Source organism: Eleutherodactylus coqui, chromosome 1 (assembly GCF_035609145.1).
Source record: "Eleutherodactylus coqui strain aEleCoq1 chromosome 1, aEleCoq1.hap1, whole genome shotgun sequence".
NCBI lineage: Eukaryota > Metazoa > Chordata > Amphibia > Anura > Eleutherodactylidae > Eleutherodactylus > Eleutherodactylus coqui.
In genome coordinates this window covers 96,589,933-96,617,666 of record NC_089837.1, presented here as the reverse complement: position 1 = coordinate 96,617,666, position 27,734 = coordinate 96,589,933, and the positions used below count along the sequence as shown (strand labels likewise).

Genomic DNA, 27,734 nt, shown 5'->3' with positions numbered 1-27,734 from the left:
TTACACTGCCGGATGATTGGGCAAGAACGTTTTGTAGGAGCATTCTTATGTCTGATCATCGGGCCCCGTGGCTGTGCCTCAGGATAGGTCATCAATAAAAAATGTCCCCTTTAAGAATCTTTTGCACAACCTGATGATTGGGGAAAATGAATATTCTTATCCAATCATCTGACAATGTGAAGGTGGTGCCAATCCCGGGTCAAGAAGCAAACGTTTGTTCATCAGAAAATTGCATCGGCAGCCTATGTGAAGGGGACATGTGCTGCTGACCTCAATAAAGCCGTAGTGAAGACGAATGATTGCATGAACAATTGTTCGTCTTTCATGTATTCTGAATTAGGGCCCATTTGGACACAACGGTTATCGGTGAAAATTTGCTCAAAAGCCTCTTTTGAGTGATAATCGCTGTGTGTAACTGCACTTACATTGTGCAGTTTTCGTTAAGCCGTTGCTTTTCAATGACGATCAACCTTATCAGGGATTCACAGCAGGATACAGCTGATACCATTGTTTCAGCTGTATCTCGCTCCCTGATAACGGGCTGGGTATGAAGAACAGAGCAGTCCCGCTTTGTTCTCCATACCCGGCAAGGAACGCTCGGCTGTATAACAGCTGGGCACTCCGTACAGAAAACATCTGGATGCAGAAGACAAGCGGGGAACCCCGCTTGTCTTCTGCATCCTCCACTCCAAGCGCTCAGCTGTATAACAGCCAGGCGCCCGGAGCGGGGGAACAGCGCAAGGTGATCGTTCATCTTAAGCGATCATCTTGTGCTGTAAATGACACAACGATGATCGCTCAAAAGTCGCTTGAGTGACATCTTTTGAGCGATTATCGTTGTCTAAATGGGCCTTTAGTCTTTGTGAAGGCCGGACAAATGACCACCAATGATTATCAAAAAGAGACAAAGGTGGCTTTATGTGGGATAGGTGTTTGGTGCATACGTGCCCGACAGTCGTCCCAAGACTTATCACGCCTGTGCTTTAACACGGAAGGCAAATGGAATGAAAACGGTGTGCCAGAGATCTCTTCCAGCTGTCCGCCTCCACTCACTGTGAACAGGCAATCGTTCAGAGATGAACAACCGCCTATTTCCACTTGCTCGCTAGTCACTTTGTTCTAGCTCACTCAAACGAAGCAACTAGTGACTACTGACCGATTTCTCACTCAGGACCCTGTTCGTTCCCGTGTTAACACGGCACAACGATCACCAAAAATTGCTCATTTGAACCAATTTTCAGCTCCTGGTTGTCCCTTTTTAAAGCCACCCTTTTGACACTAGCTATCCAGTTGTGTAGGACTATTTGATTGTTTGCCGAAATTGCAACACACAATCTTAAATTTGATTGTGGTGAAATGCTCTTATTAGGTGTAACCAGAGAAGAAGGTAGAGCTTAGATTTTTCATCAGAGATCCCCAATTTTTATTCTTTTTTTTCAAGAGCATCGTTGGGTTATAAACGAGGGTTTTGTGTCTAGTTTTGCCAAAAATACTATTTAAGACTTTAGTGAAATGCAGTCAACATACTCTTTCACGCCGGTGACTCGGTAGTCTTGCGTTAAAGCTGCTTACACTGGGTCTCCGCAGCCATAGTTGGCCATAAATGGTTCATGACTAACACGTTGCGAAGCCTTAAACAGAAATAAAATCCGCAGTCAGTGGAAAGGACGTGTGTATTTTCTGCAGGGTCAGACATTTCATACACAAACATGTTTCTACATACATTCACCTAACCTTAAAAACAGTCTGTGTGCAGGAAATTGTGGGCTATGAATAAAGAAAGAAAACTGTCAGAAACCACACTAGTGCTTCTTTTTTAACAATGAGTTCAGCATGTCTTAGTAATTTCCGCTTTATCCTTGTGAACTCGTGTAGCTTGGTATTGGTGGCTGTAGGCAACGTCTGGGTCACAGCCATCAAGGTGCCTACTGGTAACCCATCATAGGACTTAAGGTAAATGCAGTCTACCTATAAGACGTTAATATGACCTGAAACAAAGCCACGATTGCATAGGAAGTTGTAATGTATTTACCACAGCAGTTAGACTGCAGTTTTTGCATCATTTCCCCTTGCTACTTCAGTAAATGAATCTTGCACAAACCCCAGATCCGGTTGGTATTCTGCTGACGTGGTTTCCCCTTGTCATTTTTTTTCACTAACGTAGTGTTTGTAAGATCACTAGGAATGGGCTTTATTTCCCTACATTTAAAGGGGACCTGATGCCATATTGTCATATATTACGGCTAGCAATTTGTTTATAGACCTAACCAGTTCATAAGTGGATAATAAAATCTCTTTTCTCGTGTAAGTATTGGACATGAAGTATCGTTCTACTCTTTGGACTGCGCTAAGTTGTTTGCACTGTTTGTCACTTGTGAGCGGCACCCTCATACTGCTGAATTTTGCAAGTGGTAGGAGCAGTTCCACATTGAAAGCACATTGTGGCAAGGGATGTAGCAAGGGTAGGCTTAGGGAAGTTTAGGAGAATGTACCCCAGGTGGGGCTTCAACAATTTGGCTAATGGTATTTGGATGTAAGTCTACCGTCTAGTTTAGTAAACTGACCATTGGCTCCTGGTGATGGGCAGCCCAGCTACAACTTTTGAAATCGTATTGATGAGCTATTCTGAGAATAGGGCATCAATAGTTGATTGGCTGTGGTCTGCTGCTTGAGACCCCGGCTGATCAAGCATCCGCTGTCAGCATCACAACACACGGGTATGGAATGGAATCTGCTGCTCTAACCCTTGTGTGGTGGCCAGTGCGTGTAACTGCAGGTGCAGCTTCTGAGAGCTGCACCTGCAATTACAAGCAATGCCCACTATACAGGGGTTGGAGCGAAAACATCCTCTTTGTCCACCTGTGTGTTGTGGCGCTGACAGTGGGTGCCCGATCAGCTGATCGGCCTAGGTCCGTAGTGGTGGACCCCAGGCAATCAAGTAGTTGTCTCATGCCGACCATTTAAATGAATGTCCCACCTTGAATGGGTCCACCAGAGAGAGTTCTTGTGAGCAGTCCAACTCTGGCTATAGAGGGAGGTCCTGAATGGGTTATTCCCACACAGTTTCTTTAGAAGCCTCCTGTAATTAAGTTAAAGACCTGTTATATCCTCGTGGCAATGTGGCCAGCTGCATAGCTTTGCAGCCATGGCTCCGCTGACTTCACCAATGTCTTTTTTATTTATACTCTATCCCATCCTGGCGCTTAGATTAGGCTCCCATTGCTGTATGTTTGTCAAGTGCACGGACCCCACTGCTCACGGTCTATCAAGTCCTACCGCCCCTTGGCAGTCTGCAGTGAGAAGACCAACCGCTTAACACATTTGTAGCTCTGGAAGCCGAATCGAAGAAGAATCGGTAAGGCAGTGAGTATACACAAAAGCAAGACCTTGTTGCTGTCAGCGAGGCCACGGCAGCACAGCTATGCAGCGAACTCCGTGGACACTATTGGTCCTTTTTAACTTGGTTAAATTAGCTGATCTGCAAATCTTCTTAATCCAACTCTGACTTCTAAAGAATTATTTAAAAATTAAGTTTTGGGTTTTTTTTTTTTTGTTTTTTTTTTTTTCTCTGCTCTGCATTGCAAATCCTATAACCCGGGGCTTAGTTTAAAGTGAATGTCCACTACTGAATGCCATTTTATTTTTGTTATTGGCCCGTTACATCCTAATAATTGTGCTGATTTAAATTCTGATTACTATAACGATGTATTAGAGAATTTGAAATGGACAACTTCTGCATCATTTCATGAAAGTGATTTGATTTCAATACTACAGCTCTTCCAAATATCTATGTTTTGTTGCCGTGTATTCAATATATCCTATGTGAGTTATCCCATATTAGTTAATTACTGCCCCATCTACTACTTCTTTTTCTTTTTTAATTACTGCTTCTCTTCTTCATTCTCTGATCTGGACACCATATTGGTGTTTTGGCAGTCCTTCCTTATCATAATACTTATGGAACTAAATAATGAAGTTTTCTCTGCCTACAGCCACCACTAAAAGCGTCCATACATGCTCAATAGCTGTCCGCCAAAGGCTTGTTCAGCCAACGGCTAATTCTCCTGCTTTCCCCGTACAAATCAACACAGTTTGTCTGCGCATTTGGGAGTTTTTCGCAGTGAGAGTTGAGAAAACCACAGCCAGACAACTCTGGTGGTGGACTATCTGCAGGGAAAACAAAGGGAATGGGGTATGTCCTCCCCGGTCTCAGCTTATAATTGCTATAAAAACTGTGACATGTTTGTATCTACATATGACCACTTCAGCCAATGTCTGCCCAGCAGCTGCCCCAGACAAAGTCATTGGTGTATCTATCTGCTCGTAGCCTGCATGACCTGTACACCGGCCTCACGTCTTCTTCTTAATGTAGTGCTGTAGGTCTACTTTAAAGTGAATATCCACCTTTTTAATACCATCTTGTTTTTATTGCAACATTTAGTACAGAATAACTTCATACTACACTAGATGTTTATAGTGGAGTTAAAGGCGTTTTCCTAATATCTTTTTTATTTTAGTATGGCCTGCTTGCTGCCCATAGCAAGTTGATAATGTACTTGCGATGCCGCCAATATGCCAGTTCATTCGATGTTGCATTAGGTGATCTCGCCATCTGAATGAACAACTGGCATATTGGTGGTACTGTAAGTACATGATCGACTTCCTGTGGACAGCGAGGAGGCCATATTAAAATGAAATTTGGAAAACCCCCTTTGTGGCCAATTTCACATGGGCGAGTGCGATATTGGACCATGGAACTCAGCCCGATTTCTCTGTTGCGGCTTTCAGCCGTGCCTAGAGGAATCGGCAAGTGCTTCCGATTGTTTTCAATAGAAAGCTTCACATCGCACTTGCGTGTATCTTGCACACCATGCAATGTGTTTTCCGGGCCCATTGAAAATAATGGGCGATACAAACGGCCAAAGATAGGATATATTGCGATTTCAACCCCACCCCCCCAGGAAAAAATTGCTCATGTATATGACCCCATTCAAAAGAATGGGGATCATTTTTGTGCGTCTCGCAACGTACAATACGTGATTTTTCTCGGCAGTGTGAAAGCGGCCTAAGGCCTCCCTCACATGGGCTGTTTTTACTGCAATTAGCGCTTTGCTTTTTAGCACCACGCTAATCTCAGTATAAGTCAGCACCACGCTAATCTCGGTATAAGTCTCCCATTGTTTTCAGTGGGGCTGCTCAGACATACACTCGATGGCCGCACATTTCAGCTCCGCGATTTTTAATCTGTGTCTGTTCTGTTTTTTTGAGCGCTTAGCGCTAAATGATGCTTCGACCAAAAACAAAAGTAAAAGGCGCAGTTTAAACTGCGGCACTTACCGCGACGCATGTGTGAGGGAGGACTTAATCTTAGTTCTGCTATAAGGATATAGTAGAGTGTGAAGTTATTCTGCACACAATGTTGCAATTAAAACAAGATTGTGCTAAAAGGCGCATCTTCACTTTAAAGTAGACCTACAGCACTACATTTTAGAAGAGGGGAAATAAAATTGAAACGAGTTGCCAAATCTTCAGGTTAGATTAGGAATCTCCATGTTGTTGGAGTGATATATTAGTGGAGTTTTGGAGTTCCCCAACCACATGCCTCTCTTGATAGAAAATCCCTGATGGGAATTTTTAATAATGGCAAAATGTCCCAAAATTTCAACCGATGAACTGAATTTTTACATCCATGGCACATCAACATGCAGTGCTTTTTACCTTTCTGGGACATACTGAGTCATAACCATTATAGGCAACCAGTGGCTGCATTGGTGATGTCCCTATGTACGCTATGTCACTGTTGTGGCATGTTTTACACTCTGCAATCCATCCTGAATGCGGCAGCCAGGCTCATCTTCCTGTCCAGACGCTACTCGGACGCCTCTGCCCTGTGCCGGTCACTGCACTGGCTGCCCGTTAAATACAGAATTCAATTTAAACTCGCTACCTTCATCCATAAAGCCCTCCACAGTGCAGCGCCCCCCCTACATCGCCTCCCTCATCTCAATCCATCACCCAGCCCGGGCTCTCCGCTCTAACGAAACCAGACTGAGCGCCCCATTAATTCGAACTTCTCATTCCCGCCTCCAAGACTTCTCCAGAGCAGCACCAATCCTCTGGAACGCACTACCAAAGGCTACCCGAGCAATCCAGGACTCGCAGAACTTCAGGCGTGCTCTAAAAACGCACCTCTTCAGGGAGGCATACCGCATTCCCTAAACAAACCTCTCTGTACTCCGCCTGATAACATGCTCCCTGACCTACTGACTGCAATCCCTGCTAGCCATCATAAACCGCTCCTGCAGTCATACCGTTTCTGCCGTCACACGGCTAAATGTCTGACCATTGTCTATGTGTATAGCATCCCTCACTCTCCACCTCGCCATACCTTGCACATCTCCAGCCCCTTTACCTTCTGTATCACCCCATTACTTGTAGTATGTAAGCTCGTTGGAGCAGGACCCGCACCCCTATTGTTTCCATCAACTGATTACTATGTAACCAAGGTTCTGTCATTTTTGTATTTTTTTTTGTCTTACTGTATTCCCCTGTCTATGTAAGCGCTGCGGAATATATTGGCGCTATACAAATAAAGTTTTTATTTTTTGTTGTCTTATTTAAAGCTGGAAAACCCTCCTAACTGAAAATGTTAAAACAAGTGTGCGTTCAGATTGACATCACTTGTTGACCATATTGATGGCATTTGTTTCTCCTTGAATGGCTGTGGTTATCTTTTGTGTGATTTTAATTTTTTTACCCTTTTTTCTCTAATTACGGTATCCTTTGAATTTCTTTCTCTGCAGTCCGTTTTATGGTGAAGATTTTTACTTTGAAATCCCAAGAACATTCCACAATCTATCCTTTTACATTTATGATAAGAGTCTATTGCAACGAGATCTTCGAATAGGTGAGAAATAACTGGTGATTTGTCTTTTTGTCCAGAGTGGATTAAGTAGCAGAAGGAACAATAAAACTGTATATTATACTGTTATTACAAAGATATCCCATCTATCTATAGTATATCAAATATTGGATGGAAAGTTAACATTATCGCTCAGCTACTTCATGACCTGCCTTTTCAAAAGTTTCGGTATCTTTCGGCTACAGTAATGCCGTTATTCCAATGCATACATTAGGGCATCTACGTATAATGCACAATTTATGCATCCATCGGCCATATTCTGGCATCTATAAATGGGATTCCCAATACAATTCATAGGTGACTTCAAAATGTGTTTCATCCAAGAGATAACATGTCTGTTTTGGAGGTGGTGGGGTGGAATCTATTAGACTGGGTTCACACTTGACTAAAATCCCACAGAAATCTCACGGAATGACCGCACGGGAATATCGCAAGATTTCTGTGGGAAACATGCAGGTTCAAAACCCGTGGCCTATCACCACGGATTTTGGAGCAGCTTCGCCGCCCGCATTCCGCTGCAGCCATCTCTCCCTATAGAGAGGAGAGCAATCGCCGTGGAAACGGGGAAAGAATTGACATGCTGCGCCCTTGAGATCCGCGCGGCATGTCAAGTTCGGCGCAGATTGGCCGCAGTGAGTGGACGAGATTTGCTGTCTAATCCCGGGATTAAAGCCGTGGCGGAATGTCCGTGCAGAAAGTCCACACGAACATTCTGTGGCAGTTACGCCCTGTGTGAACCCAGCCCTAATGTTAATGCCTTGGTACTCTTGCACAATGGAAGCACTTAAATAAAAAATTTTGTCCACATTCAAAGACCCATAAGAATTATTTTTATATTAATGGAACTATGCAACGGCTTGTTTTTTTTACATGGAAAGTGGAAAAGTTTGTTTTCACTGTTACGTTTTCATAGTAAGTCCACATTTTGATTGCTTTTATGCCGCTTTTTTCGGTGGGATATGTAAAATTACCAATTTTTGTTTTCTGCGTGTGTTCAATACTTTAAATGTTTTGCATTTGGCCGTTGCAAACCTAGTGATAACTAGTTTGTTTTTTCTTTTAACATAGTCGTAGAATGGTGGAGTTGGAAGAGACCTACAGGGTCATCTAGTCCAACCCCCTGCTCAGTGCAGGATTCACTAAGGCCTCCTGTCCACGGGCGATATTTCATTGCGTTACCCGTGGCGATAATCCACACATGGGTAATGCAATAAACGCTTGCCATTGGATAACTATGGAAAGCGCAGCCCGATGTACGCGAGCGGAAAATCGTGGCAATTTTCCGCTCGTGTACAAAAAAAAAAAATCGCAGCATCCCTCGATTTTTTTATTTTTTTAAATTTATTTATTTATTTTTCTTTCCATGATGAACCTATCAATGATTGGATCATCGCGGAAAATCGCGGTGACATAATGCTCCGCTGCGGCGGCTCCTGCGCCGATATCGCAATGCCCGTGGACAGCTGTCATCACAGACAGATATTTGTCCAGCCTTTGTTTGAACACTTCCCTTGAAGGAGCACTCGCCACCTCCCGTGGTAACCTGTTCCACTCATTGATCACCCTCACTGTCCGAAAGTTTTTTTTCTAATATTTAATTTGTGTCGTCTCTCTTTCAGTTTCAGTCTTTCCTTGTACAGATGAGAATAGAGCTGACCCCTCTGCACTGTGATGGCCCTTCAGATATTTGTAGTCTATTAAGTCTCCTCTCAGCCTTCTTTTTTGCAAGCTAAACATTCCTAGATCCTTTAATCGTTCCTCATAGGACATGGTGGCAGACCGCTTACCATCTTGGTAACTCTGAACTTGCTCCAGTTTGTCTACATCTTTTGATGATTCCCAGAAATGGAGAGCGTATTCCAGATGAGGTCTGACTAAGGAAGAGTAGAGGGGGATAATTACTACACGTGATCTAGACTCTCTGCTTCTCTTAATACATCCCAGAATTGTTTGCCTTTTTGGCTTCTGCATCACATTGTTGACTCATGTGAAAAGTCTTTGGTATACTAATCTATATCCAACAGATTTCCCTGGCATGACTTGTTTGTTACAAACCCATGCTGGCTCTGGTTAATTACTCCATTTTCATTCAAGTACTTGCATACATGCTGTTTAATAATTTGTTCAAAGATCTTCCCAGTATAGAAGTCAGGCTCACAGGCCTGTAGTTTCCTGGATCCACCGTTTTCCCTCTTTTGAAGATGGGGACAACATTAGCCCTTTTCTAATCTTCTGGGACTTCTTCTGTTCTCCAGGAATTTACAAAGATTATAATGAGGGGTTCAGCAATTACCTCCGCTGCTTCCTTTAGTATCCTGGGATGTAATTCATCTAGACCTTGAGACTTGAATTCATTTAAGTTAGCTAAGTGTTCCCTCACCATCTCTCTCCTTACAGATAACCTTTTTTTTTTTTTTTTTTTTTTATGGCAAATTACTTTTTCTCCTGAATGCGGAAAGAAGACAAAATCTGTATTAGATTTGTAGAAAGCCCAAGTTTATGGAATCAGATTGATTCTAAAGCGTTAATTTATTCACCTGACTGACGGGAGAGATTTGCGTTCCAGGCTGTGTCTTAACTAAGGAGGAAGAGGAAAGGATTGCGGGTTGATCTTTATCCACTATTAAACCTGTGCAGTGGTTTTGTGGTGCAGACTCAAGTGTTTTCCCGTCAGCAGGTTTGTTTGCAGCTGCCAGGAAGTTAAGGACTCCATCCCCATCAGTGAATCTATTTCATAGTAATTTCAGTGACGTGAGCCATTGCTTACAGGGACTTTTAGTCAAGTCCTGCATTTTTCATATGGCAAGAAGTCCCGTAGACTGCTGTTGCGGGGTATTTTCATAGTTGAATCTCTTATCTACCCTTCAAATATTATAGAAATAATGTAGTACTACCGATCCCGTGATTTCAGTTGGATTGCTGGGGATAGCAAATTGCTTTAGCTTGAACCTCCCACCACTGTTAAGATAGTTATCCCCTATCCTGTGGCTATCGGATAATTTTGTTTTGTGGGAAAACCCCTTTAACCTCTTCACCCCTCTTTAATGTATATGTTCGTCATAAGGTGCCAGTTGGGTACAAAGTGGGCTCAGGAGCCAAGCCTGTTACATACTCGGTGAGTGCTAGCTTTTTCTGACAGTTGACACCTGCAACAAACAGCCATAATTGGAGATGGTGGCAGTCGCAGCTGTTTGACAGCTTACATGCCATAGTCAGGACTAAATGTGCATGTAACTTGTCAGCCAAGGGGTGGGAGCCACTCCTCCAACTCACCATCAACCACTTGTGATACGATTGTGTAGCGCTGATGGCTGCCATGGGTGTAGTGAAGGCCCCCAGGGCTGCTATGTAGTTAACCATAGTAAGCCTTGTCTGTGACCTGGCTTAATATGTCATTGCTAAAAATACAATATACTGCAATATTCAAATATTGCAGTATACTGTAGAAGCGGTCAAATAATCAAAAACTCAAGTCCCCCCCTTTCTCATTTTTCGAATACCACAATTAAAGCAAAAAGAAAAATAATCTCCACGTTTGAAAAAGCCCAGACTTTCTAAGTATCGCATTATCTTATGTGATGTATGCTGTAAAAAGAAAAAAAACTATTGCCAGAATTGTGGATTCAATACAAATTGGATAAAAAGTGATTGATTAAAAAGTTTTATGTACCCAAAAACTATAGCAATAAAAATTACAGGTTTCTCCGAAAAAAAAGCAAGCCCTCGCACACAGTTATTGGTGGGGAAAAATAAAATACTTATGGGGGTCAGAATATGATGATAAAAAGCATTTTTATTTTTTTTAAAAAAGGATTTTTAATTTTCTTTATAGTAGTGAAACAGACAAAATCTATAAACATCGAATCATAATGGTACTGACCCATAGAGTAAGGTTGACATGAGGCACAAAGGCCCCCTCACCTCTTAAATAAATAGGTGGGGTTGAGATGGGAAAGTTATTTTTTTTTTTTTTTTTTTTAAGTTTTTCAGTGCACTGTATTGTGTATTAAATGGTATCATTGAAAAATACAGCTTGTCGCGTTAAAACAAGTTCTCATACAGCTATGTGAATTAAAAAAACAAAACAAAAAACACTTCTAGCTCTTGGAATGCGGGGATGAAAAATACAAAATCCTGAAAAATGGCTGGTAGTTAAGGTTGTTGTTCAGTATGCCAGAAGTCCTCAACTTTTTGTAGCTTGTGAAACCCTTTCAAACACATAGAATAGCACTGGATCAGGCTGCATAGTAAAAGTGAAAAGTCCACTAAAGATATGACTAAATGGCATAGCTTTGATGCTCGTGTTAAATGTCTTTGATACGACTTTGACCGAGTACCAAGTTTTCGTAATGCATACTTCATACATCCGTGCTGTCACCTAGTGCACAATAGTATCCACAGCTGCCACTAGTTGTAGAGCATTACCCTATACAAGGAATAGATTTACTTTGATATTGCTACCAATTTCTCTTATTGAAATCTAGTTCCTTTAATGGGCCCAAAATAAGATTGTGAAAAATGAAATGGGTCAAAATATATAGTGAATAACATAGTAATATAGCATGCAAGGCTGAAAAAAAGACAAATGTTCAGCCTGTTTTCATCCCCCTGCTGTTGATCCAGAGGAAGGCAAAAAAAAAACAATGCGGCAGCTGCCAAATTACCCCATTTGGTGAAAAAAAAATTCCTTCCCGACTCCATAATGGCAGTCAGAATAATCCTTAGATCAGTGTTTTGAAAGTTCCTACCTGACTCCAAGACCCGGATCAACAACCCTGCTGGTTATTTAATGTCTATATCCTGTAATCTCACAGCGCTCTAAAAAGACATCTAGTCCCCTCCTTAAACTCCTCTATCGATAATTTTTTCTTTTATCTTTTTTTTTTTTTGGCCATCACCACGTCCTTGGGCATCGAGTTCCACAGTCTCACTGCTCTTACAGTAAAGAACCCTCTTCTATGTTGGTGATGGAACCTTCTTTCCTCTAACTGGAGAGGATGCCCTACTGTTGCCGTCACAGTTCTGCGTATAAACAGATTGAGAGAGCCTTGTATTGCCCCCTAATGTATTTATACATAGTTATTTGGTCGCCCCTTAACCATCTTTTTTCCAGGGTGAATAACCCAATTTTGATAGCCTCTCTGGGTATTCCAGTCGTACCAGTCCAGAATAGTGCTATTACTTACTTTTCTCCCATGAAAAACAAGTGACTTGCTAACTCCCAACCATAAATGTATTTATTATTATTTTTTTTTAGGGGAGCGATATATATTTCACTTATTTATTGTCCTTTTTCATTTCATTATCTCACAGGAAAGGTTGCCATTAAAAGAGAGGATTTGTGCAGGTACTGCGGTAAAGAACCCTGGTTTCCCCTTCAACCCATAGATTCTAACTCAGAAGTACAGGTAAGGTTAATTAAAATTGCATTCAGTGCCTGAGTATCTTTTATGGAAATCTCATTATGTTCTCTTCTTAAGATCTGCCTCACCATTTTCGTTGTTTGCAAGTGAAAGAAGCAGGAACATAAGGCACGTGGGATGTGCTCAGCAAGATATAACATTCTGTTTTTCTAACTGCAATTCTGTTTTTTCTTTTTTTCCATTTTTAATACCGGCATAAAAAGACAGCAAACGGAATCATCATTCAGAGGTTATTTCCTCCTCTAATATATCTAAACTTCAGCCTTGAAGGAACAGCTTTTAACTATTTAATAATTGCAACAAAATCCCTGAATTTGTGCAAATTGTCAGTAGATGTTCTTTGCGTATGGATATCTATTAAAGCTATAATGGTGGCTATACAGTTGTCATAAATCAGGATTTAAGAAGGTTTGCCAAGGATTAGAAAATTAATAAATGGCGCTGCATATGTCCAGGGCTGTATAATTACCATTCAAGTTAATAGAGAGACGTGGTGCAAAAGCTGGAGCTTTGGCCAACTTATGATGACACCACTTGTTGGTCAACAATCAAGACCTTACACCTTTTTGAAATACCATTGGCATCTTAGGTTATCTATTCGGTGGTTGCAATTAGCATCCAAATTCATTCTGCAAATGGCGTTAATGATCTTGTCTTGGGTACATTTTGGCCACCGATGGGGCACAGAGCGAGAAATCGCTCACTTGTTGAAGTTGCTTGGTTTTTAGCAAAACTAAAAACCAAGCCACTCTTGACCCGTGTAAACAGGAAGCCCTCAATGGGTGACTCCTGTTTACTATGGATGGTGGCAGGTAGAGGGAGCTGTATCCGGCCACTTCGCCGGCATTCACTTGAATGACTGTTGCTCCTGTGTAAGCACAGGAGTTATAGCCGGGTGGCAGTCGGTGGTACAGATGTACAGATTATCAATGTAGGGGAGCATATAGGTACTCTAAAATGAGTGATGGAGACTGGAGAAGTTTTAAATAGATCTGTAGGGTATTGGAACTCTGAAACACTTCCTGCTCTTAGCGCAAAATATATTTGGAGAAGTCCAGGACAGGCACCTGATTTCACTTGGTTGTGTACCACTTTCAAACCAGTCACATGACACACAAGCATCCATGCTGATTATGATGATACCCAATTTCTATTAGATTTTTTTTTTTTTGCTATGCCACTTTAAAAACAAATCTTTGGAAAGGTAACATTTTCTGCCGCTATCTGCTGACAGCCATAATAGCGCCATTGATATAGTTGTGTGAGGGCTTGTTTTTGCAAGAGATCCTATAGTTTCTATTTGAAGTTCATATGACTTTTTTTGTTTAGTTCCTTATTCAGATTTTTTTTTCTTGGAGACTGAGTGACCCCAAAAAAGCAGTTCTGGTACTGTCTGTCTGTCTGTCTGTGTCTTTGACAACATTTACCGTGATGATAAATAATGAGTTATTTTGATGCAGAAGACTTTTACGGATGCGACAGTACAAAATGTGTTTTTGTTTTATTGTAAAAATGAGAAAAGGGCGTTTTTACTTTAAATTAAATTACCTTTATTACCATTTTATTTTTGCAATTTATTTTTAGGCAGTTTTACTTTTTTTCCCTAAGTCCTCATAAGGCACTTGAACTTGCACTCGCTTGATCGTTCATGTTGTATAATACAACACTATAGATTTTCTCTTTTGACATGTTCTATCAGGAAGCCCATCAAGACGTGCCACAGGCATGTATTGATGGACAATTAGTCATGGGAGCTCTGGGGGTCTTGACAGATCTCATTGCAGGGTGGCCATTCGGGACTCCTGAACACTGATCAGTGCATTTAAGTTCCAGAATTGATAGTTGCATTTAAAAGGGTTAGTGGATGCGATCAGGGTCAACCTCGCTGATCGCAGGTGTCAGATGGCTGACACCTGTAGATCATGGAGTGGAACCAGCTCACAGCCCTGCTGCTTACAAACACAGTCCAGCGAGGACATAACTGTATATATTGGACTGTGAAGGTGTTAATAGCAATGAGGAGAAATTAAGACTGCAGCAAACTCATACTCATTAGGGAAAAAGTCATCCAAGCCTGCTGACTCTGGCAGAAACAGCCAACTATTGCATGTGCTTGGGGGCCTCTCAGCTGAAGTTGACTTTCAGTGCTCCATGCTCTTGTTCCCCCTGGAGATAACTTGCCACCAGTGTTGTCTGGCACTGATTTTCTTCACTTTGCCTATTGAAAAATTATGAACACTTGGCCAAATCGAATATTCATGTATGTAGAGAAATGGCTGTTGGCTGAGCAAGCATTTGGCCAACAGCTGCAGAAAGTATATGGGCACCTTAAAACCACTGCAGAAATACCGTATTTTTTGCTCGATAAGACACACCCCGTTTTAGAGGCGGAAAAATGTTAAAAATATTTGGAACTCGCCCAGGGAGTGCAAGGGATAGTACCTATCGACGGAGCAGCAGAGCTCTGAAACGCCAGAGCTCCGTGTCAATGACACTCATGTACGGGCCAAGGAAGGGAAGAATTGGTGGAGGCGGGGAGCAGCAGCAGTTCTGCCGGCGCTAACCACCAATTAGTGGTACATAAGGGGCAGCAATGCAGAGGTGAGAGGACTAGTAAATGATGCATTAAACTCGCTATCGCGCCGGAAACCTTCAATATTGGTACGTTCACTCTATAAGATGCACTGAATTTTCTCCCCTGTTTTGGGGGAAAGAAAAGTGCATCTTTATAGAGCAAAAAATATGGTAAATGACATCATGTGAACCCGTTATAAGAACAAGCATTTCCATTGACATAGATTTGCAATATGTAGTATAGCGTCAAACGGAGTGGTAGGCAGCACGCTGGCATTCCTATTTTTCAAGACTTTTTTTATGAAAAAAGTTTCAAGCTTTATCAACTCCGATACATATACAACGTTTCGACCATATTCTCTTGGTCTTTATCAAGATTGATGAAGGCTATGGATTCCAATGTGCTGCCCACCACTCTTTTGACTTGTGACATCTAGTGGATTATTGAGGAACCTTACCAGCATGCACGTGCTGTAGCTTCCACGAGCGTAGCTTGAATGTTGTGTGCTGTTGGCAACGTCTGACACACGAATATGTAGTATAGCGGTGAAAGTGCCAGTAAAATAACACAATAATAATAAATAGTAGTGCTACATAATATCCATGTCGTAGAACTGCCACAATGGAGACTATCTAACAGCTGACCCGTTGCTCCATTGGCATGTAAATTAATTCTCTAAGTAGAATGTTCATCAGATATTGACGCTTGGTGGGAAAGCGTGTCGGTCACAAGATATCATGTTCAAGGACCTAAAGTGCAGAAACTTCAGCTGGGATTTACTCTATCTCACAGACATGCCCAAACTTGTTTCTAGCTCCGTCCTGCCCAGTAGATGTGTCTAGGCATGTCAGGCACTTGGGTTAGGATTCCTCTTACTATGGGTTATTTTAGTTATGACTGGCCCTGGACCTGGTACAATATTAACCTCCCACAGACTCAACCTGGGCACATTACATTATAATGCTAAATGATTGATATTTGGTTACCATGAAAGTATAGGGACTGCACAGTGTTTCTTCCTGTAATCAGAGATGTTGCCGGTTGATCACCTAAATGTAAGCTGTGCCTCCCCACTTCGCCCTGTGCAGTAGGACGCAGTGTTGCTAATGCCATCTCGCCAAGATTTTCTGCAGTGCTACCGGCTATGAATGTGGGTTGATCTGGCCATAGATTTTAATGATAATCCCTCTAACAGATTTTTGGGTCGTTTACAATAATCTGTGCATCTATTTATATAAATAGTAGAACTTGTCCCAAAAATTACAAGGTGTTCTACAACTACATTGACAAAATAATAATATAAAAATGTTAAATATACTTGGGCCGGTTTCATGGGGCGCAGAATCTCGCGTGAGATGCGGTGCAAACAATTGCGGCATATCCTATCTTTGGGCCATTGTTTTCAATGAGGCCAGCAAAACATTGCACTGTGTGCTAGGTGCATGTGGTGTGATGCGAGGTCTCCCATGGGAAACACTCTGCGATACTCCACCGCGGTTGACAGACTGCTATCGCACTCACCCATGTGAAATGAGCCTAAGGCTTCGATCGCACGAGCGTGCTTCTAGCACAGATTAGGCGTGTGAAAAGATCGTGTCTAAAAGAACCAATGGTTTCCTATGGAAATGTTCACATGACGCCATTCTAGACACGCAAAAAGCTCGCACCTATCAAAGCTCGCATCTAAGGCCTGTGCTGCGAAAATAGATAGGACCTGACCTATTTTTAGTGCGAGCTGCGCAGGAGTTTCCATAGACTCCTACGGGAGCTGGATACCGCGCACCACCGATCATGTTAACAGGCAATTTCACTGCTAATTAAGCTTGAGACTTAATAGCTGGAAATTTGTAGTGCAGTATACCCGTGATCTTCGTGCGCCTATATTGCGCAAAACCCACGCTTGTCTGAACAAGGGGGACTGAATTCTGTGTCAAATATATATACAATAGACCTAGATTCAAAATCTACAATAAAAAAGTGACGTTTTTGGAAGGGTTTTCCAAAATCGGTTGCACTTATCATTCTGCATCAAAATTTTCCTTTTGGGCTCATGCCCACAAGCGTCGTGAATTTCCAAAGTAGGAGTACCACGTTTAAAAACGGGAGTGATCGCGAAATTACGCAGCGGATTTCCACGGTCTCCATCAATACTATATTAATGGAGACCTCCTGCTGCGGAACTCCGCGGTGAAATAGAACACGCCGCTATTTTTTTCCCGCAGCAGAATTCCACATGTGAGCATTGGCAGCAGTAAAGCTATTAGGCTCAGTAGAACCTAATAGCTGCGGATTTCCGCCGCGGGAACGCAGCAGAAATCCGTCTGTGGGCATTAGCCCTCTTGATGTTTGTTTTTATTTAATTATTTACTAAGAAGATGCACAGGGCAATATATTTCCATTTATGGCACTTTACTGACGAACATTGCGAATAAATATCTTATTTGAGGTCCGCTTACATCTATAGTTTTCTTTAGGCCACTTTCATGCAGCTTTATTTTGGCCGATATTTTGTATCTGTAAACCCAAACCAGACGTGAGCCCAAAATACAGAAAAGGTACAAATCTTATACTTTTTTGGTTTCCACTTAAATGACGCCCGATGTACTGCTGTGTGACTGTAGCCGTAGTCTAACGGCCCCCGTACATGTATGGTATGTCAAGAACAACCCTACAAGTACTGTTCTCGGCATTAGATAATCTGATGATTAAATGAACCCTGCATACACATGAGACAAATATATGAATGTACGGTGTTTATGCTAGATTTTTGGCCTTAATACAAGAAAACCTTTTCAGGCTGTTGAGAAATCTGTCGCATACTGCGTGGGCGGATGAGAGATTGGCACACCATTCATATGGCGCATTGCTATTAATCTCTGCCAGTGTTGTAATAAATTTATGTGCACATCATTTGATCATTCTCAGATCTGATTTTTGAGAAGTATCAAAAGTTTGAAGTTTTTGTTTGATGTATTTGGTTGAGTTGGGCAACTAACTTTCAGCCTTGGACTGTCATGATTCTAATTTTGCATAGTAGACAGTGACTCCTACGGCACAGTACGATAAACCTATATGCCTAAATCGCCGGCATAAGAATATAGAAGGTGAGCATGGTTCCTCTTTCACCATCGCTAGTGTTCATATAGTTAAATCACTTTGGCGGCTTCTAGTTTTCAGGATTCCCTGGGATGTTCCTCCTTCTAGATGGCTCGCCAGGAGTGTAGCTGATTGTGGGGGGAACCTGCTGCTGACTCCATTTGAGGATGGGGACTAATGAGAATGCTGACGATGCTGTCCTGCTCTGCAGAGCGAGCAAGAATTAATTTCTCTTAGAGCTCCACACACTTGTGTTTTTTTTTTTAACCCAAATGTCAATGGGACTTTCTAATGTTAAAAATGCATCGCAAGTTGGTGCTTTGCCATTCTTGTGTGATGCGTTTTTAACATTAGAAAGTCCCATTGACAATGGCGTGGAAAAAAACAAAACAGCTCTAAAAAAAAGCTAGTGTGTGGGAGCCCTTAGGCTACATTCACACTGGCGAGCGCAATATTGGGCCAGTTACTTGCCAACGTGCGTTCTACCTGCAGATGTGAGTTTTTATCAAGCAAAAACCCCTGCATGACGTCTCTGAAACGCGCGGTAGAAGATCAGAAGTATTTTTCATTGATTTCAGTGGGAAACCTTGCATCACACTCACATGCACATCGCACGGAATGCGAGTGCCATGCGAAGTCATCAGTCGACAATGTGTTCCAGAATAGGACATGCAGCGATTTTCCCCCACCCACCTTCACAGCATCACTGTGAGGGAAAACATCAAATCCACACCTCAATTAATACATGTGGATTTGATTTGCGGATGCCACGTGCAGACGAACTGCAGTACATCTGTGCAGGAATAAAAAAAAATCGTGATCGCCGGCAAGCATTTAAAAATCACTTCCGCGCTGATTCGCATGTCTTCCGCTGCAGAAATCCGCGAGTGCCGTGAGCATGAAGCCTTACAAGACTGTTCTGTGCTGACCCACATTATCATTGTGGACATGCTGTGAATGTTAATTGCACAATCAAGAAAAGCTATCTTCTGCATGTGTGGACCCTAATAAGACTTTTATTGTGTGTCATTTATAGATACCAGGTATTACAGTTTTTGCATAAAATTATTGAAAGGAGAAAAACAGAAATGTAAACCCCAGTAGTTTGTAGTTTTATAGAATATTGTGGAAATGTCAGGGGAAGCTCACCAATAGGGACCAGTCCACACCTGCGCTCTGACCACAAGCTGATTTCTATTGTTCAGCTTTGTTCTTGGAGCCAAACACTAAAACTGTAAGGATCTAAGCAGCTCCAGATGGACCCCATTGACTTTAATGGATTCTGTCTGGCTTCAGACCTGCCGGCCAAAATGTTCCTGCATGCAGTAGTTTAGCTTGCTGCGTTATTTTGTCTGAGAGGCAAATAAGGGAGATGGAATAATACCTCCACAGCGCCACCTATTGGAAGGCAGCAGTCCTTCAAGCCAAAGTTAGACTCCTCATACAAGCCTTGTAACAATGACTGGGAATTAAAAGCAAAGCCAGACTCCAATAGGTGGCACTGTGGAGGGATTATTCCATCTCCCTGATTTGCATATTACCCAGAGGAGCATGAATGGCCTTTTGAGTCTCCTCACTCACATCTAGGTGCTCTCCCTAAGGAGAAAAGATTGCGTTTTTAATCTTTGTCTGAGATTTCATTACAGATCTCCCCTGGAGGAGGACCTGAGGACCAGGGGTGTATTACCTGCAGTTGTTCTTTGCCTTCCCTCCGATTCGCCTGTTTCGGGCCCTGGTTTCGATATATTGCCCTTTGTTTGGCCAGTACTGATCACATAAACAGCTCTGGCCAATCGGAGAGTCAGTATAGTGCATTAGTAGTCTGACACTACCGATGCTGTGTGGGGATTAGATTGTCCGAAGAGTATGTTGGCCACCTTGGACAGTAGAAATCAGGACTTAGAAGCAGCAGATTGGAGGGATGGCAGAAAAGAGCACCTACAGATAGTATACCCCCTCTTCTGGTTTTGGGTTCGAATCCCCCCATGCTTTCCCGCCACCCCCCCCCAAATATATAGCATGCTTTAGGCATGAAGGATTTTCTGGTCAGTTGAAACGCATAGAAACCCACCAAAAAAACATTTAAAAATGCATGAAATATATAGTGTCTTTTTACAAGTATGTTAAAATGCGGAAAAGCGCTTGTGAAGGAGTCCTAAGACCTTTCTCCCAAGCCCCCCATCGGTGTACCTGCTCCGCTGGTGGAGGCTTCTCAGACGCATTGCAAAAAAATGAAACACAAGAACTTCTACTGCACTTTGCAGTTAAGGAAAGGAGCAAACCGGCCGGCAGAGGCTAGGGGACACCTTTTGGGCATGGCCTAGTACATAAGAGTCTATGGAAGCGGGCTAGGGGACACTTTTGGGCATGGCCTAGTACATAAGAGTCTATGGAAGCGTTAAAGTATACTCCTCCAGGATCTTTTTCTGGTGTGTACACTAGGCTGAACATGCCAGATGGGCCCCATTGACTAGAAAGGATTCCTTCCGTTGTTACCGTAATCATGTCGGCCAAAATAGCCACATTTGTGTTTGGTTTTCATACAGTTTTTCTTACCTCAGAAACGGCTGCGTCCAGATGTCTGCTTCAGGCCCCATTCCACACAGGCGACGTGATTTAGATGTGAGAAAATCGCAGCGGTATCTCATCGGTGGTCCATGAAATTTCGCTGCTTATTCTCACAGTGATAACAGTATTTTGTGTCGCTACAGAGTCGCACGAATTTGCAGCATGGATTTTGTGGGGGTGGGGAGGGGGCTTGAAATATAAGCTCTACCCCAAAAATAAGACCTGACTGCAATAAAAACAAAAAACAAATAATACATCACGTAAGAGGCGCTGTCATCTGCTGCAGCTAGGGCTCTTACAGTAGGATTTCCTACTGTAAATGTTGCATCGCACCGCACGAAAACCGCATTTTAGTGCGATGCAACAAAAAAGAAGGCTACATAGGGAAGCTTGGGCTAGAAAAAAACGCTAATAACGGCTGTATAGAGCATGCCGCGATTTTGTAGTGCCGCCGGCTACAAAACATTGTTAGTATGGAAGAACTCATAGGGAAGCATGGCCTCTACATAGATGCGATTTGTAGCGCTGTCGCGTTGCGACAAAATCGCAATTATATATGGTGGCTTTTCACCAAAAAAAAGCCCAATGCCTCATGCACACGGGGCAAATTGAATTGCGGATCCCGCACTTGTCACCGGTGCAAGCGATCTGCTGCTCAATTTGCCCATAGATGTGTGTGAAGATTCCTCTCTCCACGCACACAAGCGTGCCGAAAATAAAATTGCAGCATGCTCCATATTAGAGTGGGATACGCATGGACAGCTTCCGTTAAAATCAACGGAAGCCGTTCGTCCCGCGGCCCTTCCACAATGAGCATTGCAGAAGTGTCGCAGGATCCGCGTTATCACCTAGCGATGGCGTGGAAAAATCTGTATTACGCATGTGTGCCAGCGGCACATCTTCAGTACAGGTAATGACTGGTAAGTAATGTCACCGGAAGACAAATCGCAGCATGGTCCATTTGCGCAATCGACTGCTTCCATTGAAGTCAATGGAAGCCATCTGATCTTCGGCCCGCTGCGGAGTAGGAGATTTAAAAAAACAAAACCCGCTGTACTGTGCATGTCTAACGGTGAGCTGTGAGGACCATGCGTAGTACAGCGGACCTGGAAGTGGAGGGATGCAGGTAAGCATGGCTCACCACCGCGGGCAGTGCTGGATTCCGCGCGCGCGCCGTGGACATGAGGCCACTCTCTCACAGATGTCGGGTTTTTTTCTTTGGCATTTTCAGTGCAGCGCTAAACGCTGTCATTTACTGCCGTTAATTTCAATGGGGCTTCTCAGACAAGCGTTAAAACGCATAGTTTTTAAGCCAATTCTCACACGGATGTTTTTTACCACGATTAGTCGCGGTATAATGCTCCCATTGGTTTCAATGGAGACTCTCCAACAGCCGCTCGATTGCAGTGCGATTTTTGAGCAGAGTCTGTTCTATTTTTGATGTTTAGCGCACCTTATCCATGACGAAGTATTCTAAACTCCGCTGTTGGATGCAGCATTGCTGTGGCTGAAAGCTAAAGTAAATCGCTGCAAAGTGGTACGACTGAAATCGCAGCGCTTCCCAGAACGTCTGTGTGAACGAGGGCTAACACTGCGCTTTTCAAGCGCTGCCTGCTCTGTTTTCATGCGTTTATGCATTTTCAAAACGTGATGCTTTGCCCATTGAAATGAATGGGGTGCGTTTTCAGCCATATGTGAGTGGCCTCATGTCCAATTGCACGCACTGACTCCACTGCTGAATCCTGCAGCGGAATCTAGCCGCAGACATGGACAGAAATGTACATTTCTCACCTGTCCAGATCCAGCGCAGGTCTCCTCCATGCCGGATGGATCTTTTTTTTCTTTAGCACAACAGATGTGTCCGGCGTGCCGACCAACGTCCCAGGAGCATGTGCAGGGCGAATCTTTTTTAAAAATCCCCTGCTTTCCCACAGATACACGGAATGTCCACAATGGAAGCTGTCCCTGCGGGAACCACAGAAAAATAGAGCATGCTTTGATGTCTTCTCTTGCGTGCGATCCACACGCCAGGAAAAAATTACATCCGCGTGCTTTTAACTGTTTTGCTAATCCTAATGCATCCCTCTGGGGAGCTTGATTTGCGGTTCTCCCACAAATCCTATCCACCCATGGACATTGGGCCTTAGGCTGCATGTCCAGGGGCATGATTCCGCCAACGATAAATCGCCAGCGAATCGCACTCTCTGAAGCTTTCCATAGCGTTGCGGCGTCCACGAACGGAGAATCATAGCGATTCTCCGCTCGCGGGATTCAAATCACAGCATGCTGCGATATGCAGAGATTCTCCGCGGTGAGCCTATCTGTCAGATAGGCTCACTGCAGAGAACTGTCAGCTGTCTCCTACTCCCCGGCGACGGTGATCTTCTGCGGGATATCGCTACGCCCGTGGAAGGCAGCCTTACTGTTCTACAAAAAGTACAGCAAAACCTATGTAACGATTTCTATATCCTGTCTTTCTGTTGTGTTGTGATGTATGTATGTATGTGTGTGTTTTGTTTTTTTGTGTGTTCTTTGTATCAAAAGAACTAACCCAGCACTATGTTATTGCCAAACGGGCTTAGCATATTTGCACTCGCAAGTGCGTTTTTTTTTTTTTTGTGTATTTTTGTATGCGCAAAAAAACATGCAGCAATGCCAATTAGCTTAATGAATTCAATTTGTTTTCTATCCTGCAAAAAATGCACAGGAAAATAGAGCATGTTGTGTTTTTTTTCTTTCTTTTGAGGTTGGAGGGGGGGTTTACGCGACCTAATGGAGCACACAATATGTGCATGGTAACGAACCTGTTTTGGGGGGTTCTGATAAATTTTATATATATATATATTTTTTTTTTGCTCCCCTCCGTCCACGTGCTGCAGAAACCATGTCATCATTGCAGTGCAAAGGGTGGAAATGTTCTACAAAATCTGCATGCAGGTTGTTTCTCCATTGGAAATTGTGCGTGGTCCTGACCCAGATCTGTTAACATTAATGTATTCTCCTTCTCCCCTCCACCATCATGTGTCCTTTCAATGTGACTCATGAGCTGTAAGCCGTCGGTGTTCTAACATATAATTGTTCTGTCTGGCAGGGAAAGGTCCACCTGGAGCTGAAGCTCAATGAGCTGATTACTGACAATGGATCGGTGCAGCAGCTTATGGTACAGTAAGTATATCGGGGAGGGTATTGGCCATGTGCAATGAGCAATGCACGGTGGTCAGTATGACAAGCTCTGAAAAGCCACCAGGACACTTCCTTCTTTCCAGAACTCGCGCAGAGAGGAAGCGTAGGCGGCTGCACAGAGGCTTTGAATAAATACAAATTACTGTTAACCTCTGCTGCCAGTCTGCCAGGACGAAAGAATGCCATGAATTCACCGGCTTTATGAACCTTCTGCAGGCGGCCCCCAGATTCCAGCCATTGTGCATAGGCTACTGTTTGACAGAAGCTTTCTCCAAATTGCTTGTTGCTTTTGTCAAAACCCTTGATGGTCTCCTTAGTAATTTGTAACTCGTCGGGGCTCCTTAGGTGCTATTGGGGGCTTTCTGCACACCCCTATCCTCGGCTAGCTGTACAGGAGAAACAAGAAGGATGCTGTTTTAGGAACTCTTGCCTTTTTAGAAACTCCCTTTAAAATAAAATGTCAGTAAGGGCTTGTTCACGTCCGCTTTTTGCTTTTAACAGATCCATTTTTCTTTAAATGAAACCTAGCACGACTGAACTATAATGAAATAAAACAGAAACCATAGTTTCAGGGTTTTTTCACAAATTTTATTTATTTTTTTTTCCTTCACGGATCTGGTAGACCTGTTAAAAAAAAAAAAAAAAAAGAAGGTTTCTATCCATTTCTGATTCGTTCCATTTACATCTATTTTCAGCAGACCCGTTTTTTCCTTTTTTGTGTGTTTTTTCCCTCCTATTCTTATCTGTTTTAAATGGACAACAAAAAATGAAACTATATGGAAACCTTTCTGTTCTGGCATGCTAGATTTCTCATAACCCTCAGTGGATTCTGGCTAGGAGCCTTGCCGTTGCCCCGGTATTAGTGTAGCTTGACGCCACCAGGAATCTAGGGGTTCTTGAAGGTCCTTTACCATCGTGCTGGTGAGGACCTTGCTGTCAGGCCAATGTAGTCACTGCACTCAGGCTGCTTGGAGAGCGAAGTGCGCATATTCTGACCGCTGTCCCCGGAGGGCGGCGGTGTGATTGGCTGCTCCCATGTCTTGCAGTTGCATGTGTTGTCCCCGCTGTGGTTCGCTGTGCGGCTGCCGACACTGAGTACAAGCCAGAGTGCATTCCGCACTGTGCACTGATGGAAGAAGGCAGTCGCCAGTGGCCGGACCCTGCTGCTGCAACTCGCCTATCCCCACTAGTCAGCCCTGTGCAGCTGTGCTGTCAGAGCAGTGCCCTGGATTGCAGTGACCGGTGTACACCCATGTGCGGCTGCACTTACTGTCCGGACGCCGACTCTGACGGTCGTTGCTCTCCTCCGGCACCTATGTCAATGGCGCTGCCGCTCCCGTGGTTTAGCCTCCCTGCTGACGACCCCGCTCTGTGCTTTAGCACTGAGGGGGGTGCTGGCGCAAGGGGGCCGCTGTCTCCTATATTAATCCATGCAGCTGTACGCTAATATTAGTGGGCTGCCAGAGCCTGCAGCCCAGCCACCTCTCCAGCCTATCCAATTCAGGGGGCGTCACCCCCCCCCCCCCCCCTGTCAATCTTGTCTCTACCAGCACTTGCTGGTGGTGTCAAGATACACTAATACCCAGTGCCCCTGTGTACCTCCTATAACTGTACTGCGGATGACCTCAGAGGCTTGCAGGCAGACATGCGCAGTCCTTTTTTTTTTCTCCCCGTGACGTCGCTTACGCTTAGCAGTGACACGGGTAGCCCATACGCAATGTTAGTTGCGTATAGGCTGCAAGTCGGATGGCCCCCGTTGACATCAATGGAGGCCTTCCGTGCAGATTCAGTGGCACAATAGAGCATGCTGGATTTTTCTTCCACTAACTGAATATACAATTCGTATCTGCAAGTATGAACAAAAAAATCGAAAATGCGTTCCTTTCGAAACCCGCGTTTTACTGCCGAATCCACTATTCTAATTTGCCCATGTAAGCCCGTCCTTTATACTGTTTGTGTGTAATAAATGTATGTATCTTACATTGTGAATACATTTATATAATATTTTCACGGTGTAAATAATATAAGTATATAGTATAATTCAATATATAGAAATATTTATTTTGGTGTATGTGACTGTTACGGGCCCATGTGAAGTGCATTGGACACCTGAATAATCCCTAAGTGTAAATCATAATGCTAGTTTGCACATTGGGTCTCATTTTTCAAAATTGTCTAGGAGAAAAACTTTGCCCTTAGCAACCAATCCCGACGCAGCTTTCATTTTCCCACATCAGCCTCAAAAATGAAAGCTGCGCTGTGATTTGTTGCTATGGACAACAAATAGTTTTTCTTTTACACGGTTTTGATAATTGAGAACCATTGGGCCAAAATTATAGTGCATCATTAAATGATTGCATATATTGAGCTACCCCAGGAGGTGCCAATTAGTGGCAGATGTAAGAAGTCTTATTGAGGCCGCTCTCGTATGTGCGTTTTGCACGTGACACTCGATGCAAATATCCCATTGATTTGTATTGAGCCGCTCGCACCAGCATTTTTTTATGCACAAAAATCGCAGCAAATACGCTTTTCGTGTGAGCTCAGCGCGACTCTTTATAAAGAAGAGGAATTTCTAAAAAGTTAATGTTTCCAGCATTGCATCGTAGGTTGTTCTATGAGTGAGTATTCAATTACACACAACATAATGTTTTTCAATTGAAGTCTGTTTGAAACACAATTATTTTTTTCTTAATCTAGTTGTTACATAATTGTTTTAGCGCCCCCTGGTGTTATTTTCCTCTTAGAATTTCCATTTAATGTATCCAGTGATGGTGAATTTTATCGTGTGTGTGTTATATACATAATTTCATAGACTGGTGTAAATTTCACGCACATTAATCTCTAATTTGAACATATTTTCCTTTTTTTCCCCAGTATTGTAGAATGTGAGGGGCTGCCTCTAGTGAACGGGCAAAGCTGCGACCCGTATGCTTCTGTATCTCTCGTTGGCCCATCTAGGTAAATACCTTTCTATGTATGAGTTAGCATTTGTGTTATATGTGTGATATAATGAGGGTATTGCACTTCGGTGGTTTAAAGGGGTGTTGAGAAGCCACGGAAGACTTTCTTGACTGACAAGACCATGCTGTAAATTGGGGTCTTTTATACCTGGCATGGTACTCCAATGTGACTTCTGTTATGGCTTGTATATCGGTGTGTACGGTGCGTCTATGGTCGCTGATAGGTGGACGTGTGTAAGGAGACGCGTCTTTACAACTACTTTCTCTGAGTTGGTTTGCAGATGTGTAATGCCCGTCCATAGTGTTGTAGGGAAAATGATACAAGGTCTGCCCACACAACAGGGCGCATATGGCGATGGTTTTCTTTAGTGTCAGTGGTGGGTCTTTTTTTTTTTTTTTGAATATTTTTACTTTTGTAATTTTTATTTATTTTTGTAAATATTTTTTTCACAATCTATGTTTCCATTGACATTATATAAGACCTCTGGGGATCATTCACATGGTCCCTTTTTTTTTAACTTCATTTTCACACTTTCTTCCTGTAACTGTAGCTCCTATGAATGCTGCAGCTACAGTGGAAAACATCCCTCTGATTGAGCGCTATGTAGCCTGGAAGGAGAAGGCATAAGCCGTTAAAAACCCCTTTTCCCTTCTCTTCTGGGTCTTCGGCTGTGTCTGACAGCTGAGGACCCAACCTGCTCCTGAGGAGCAGAGGCTTTAATCCCACGCTGTATTTCGGCTATCTGCTGGGATTAAAGTCCAGGACCAAATGCCATATATTTACCTCGCTTGGTCCTTAAGGGGTTAATCTGGCCATGTTTGAATTGGATTTCCATAGCTTCTGATGGTCAGACAAGCTCACTGAGCTGTGATAGTCTAGCCAGTAAGATTACAAAGAATTGATAATGATGTCATTATAAATCTGTAACGGAAAATGTAATGCATGCGGCTTTTTTTTTTTTTTTTGGCCAGCATCACAACTGATGCATCAAATGCCACCGTGT

At 43.1% G+C, this 27,734-nt stretch overlaps 1 protein-coding gene across 1 annotated transcript in view; it reads left to right on the top strand.

Moving 5' to 3' along the window:
- Nucleotides 1-27,734, top strand: part of RASA2 (RAS p21 protein activator 2) — a 110,303-nt gene that overhangs the window by 25,097 nt on the left and 57,472 nt on the right. Inside the window, exons 3-6 of the mRNA XM_066598149.1 lie at nt 6,804-6,907; nt 12,236-12,330; nt 23,676-23,749; nt 26,645-26,728. Of these exons, the coding sequence (XP_066454246.1) occupies nt 6,804-6,907; nt 12,236-12,330; nt 23,676-23,749; nt 26,645-26,728 (357 nt within the window). The remainder of the gene's footprint in view (nt 1-6,803; nt 6,908-12,235; nt 12,331-23,675; nt 23,750-26,644; nt 26,729-27,734) is intronic.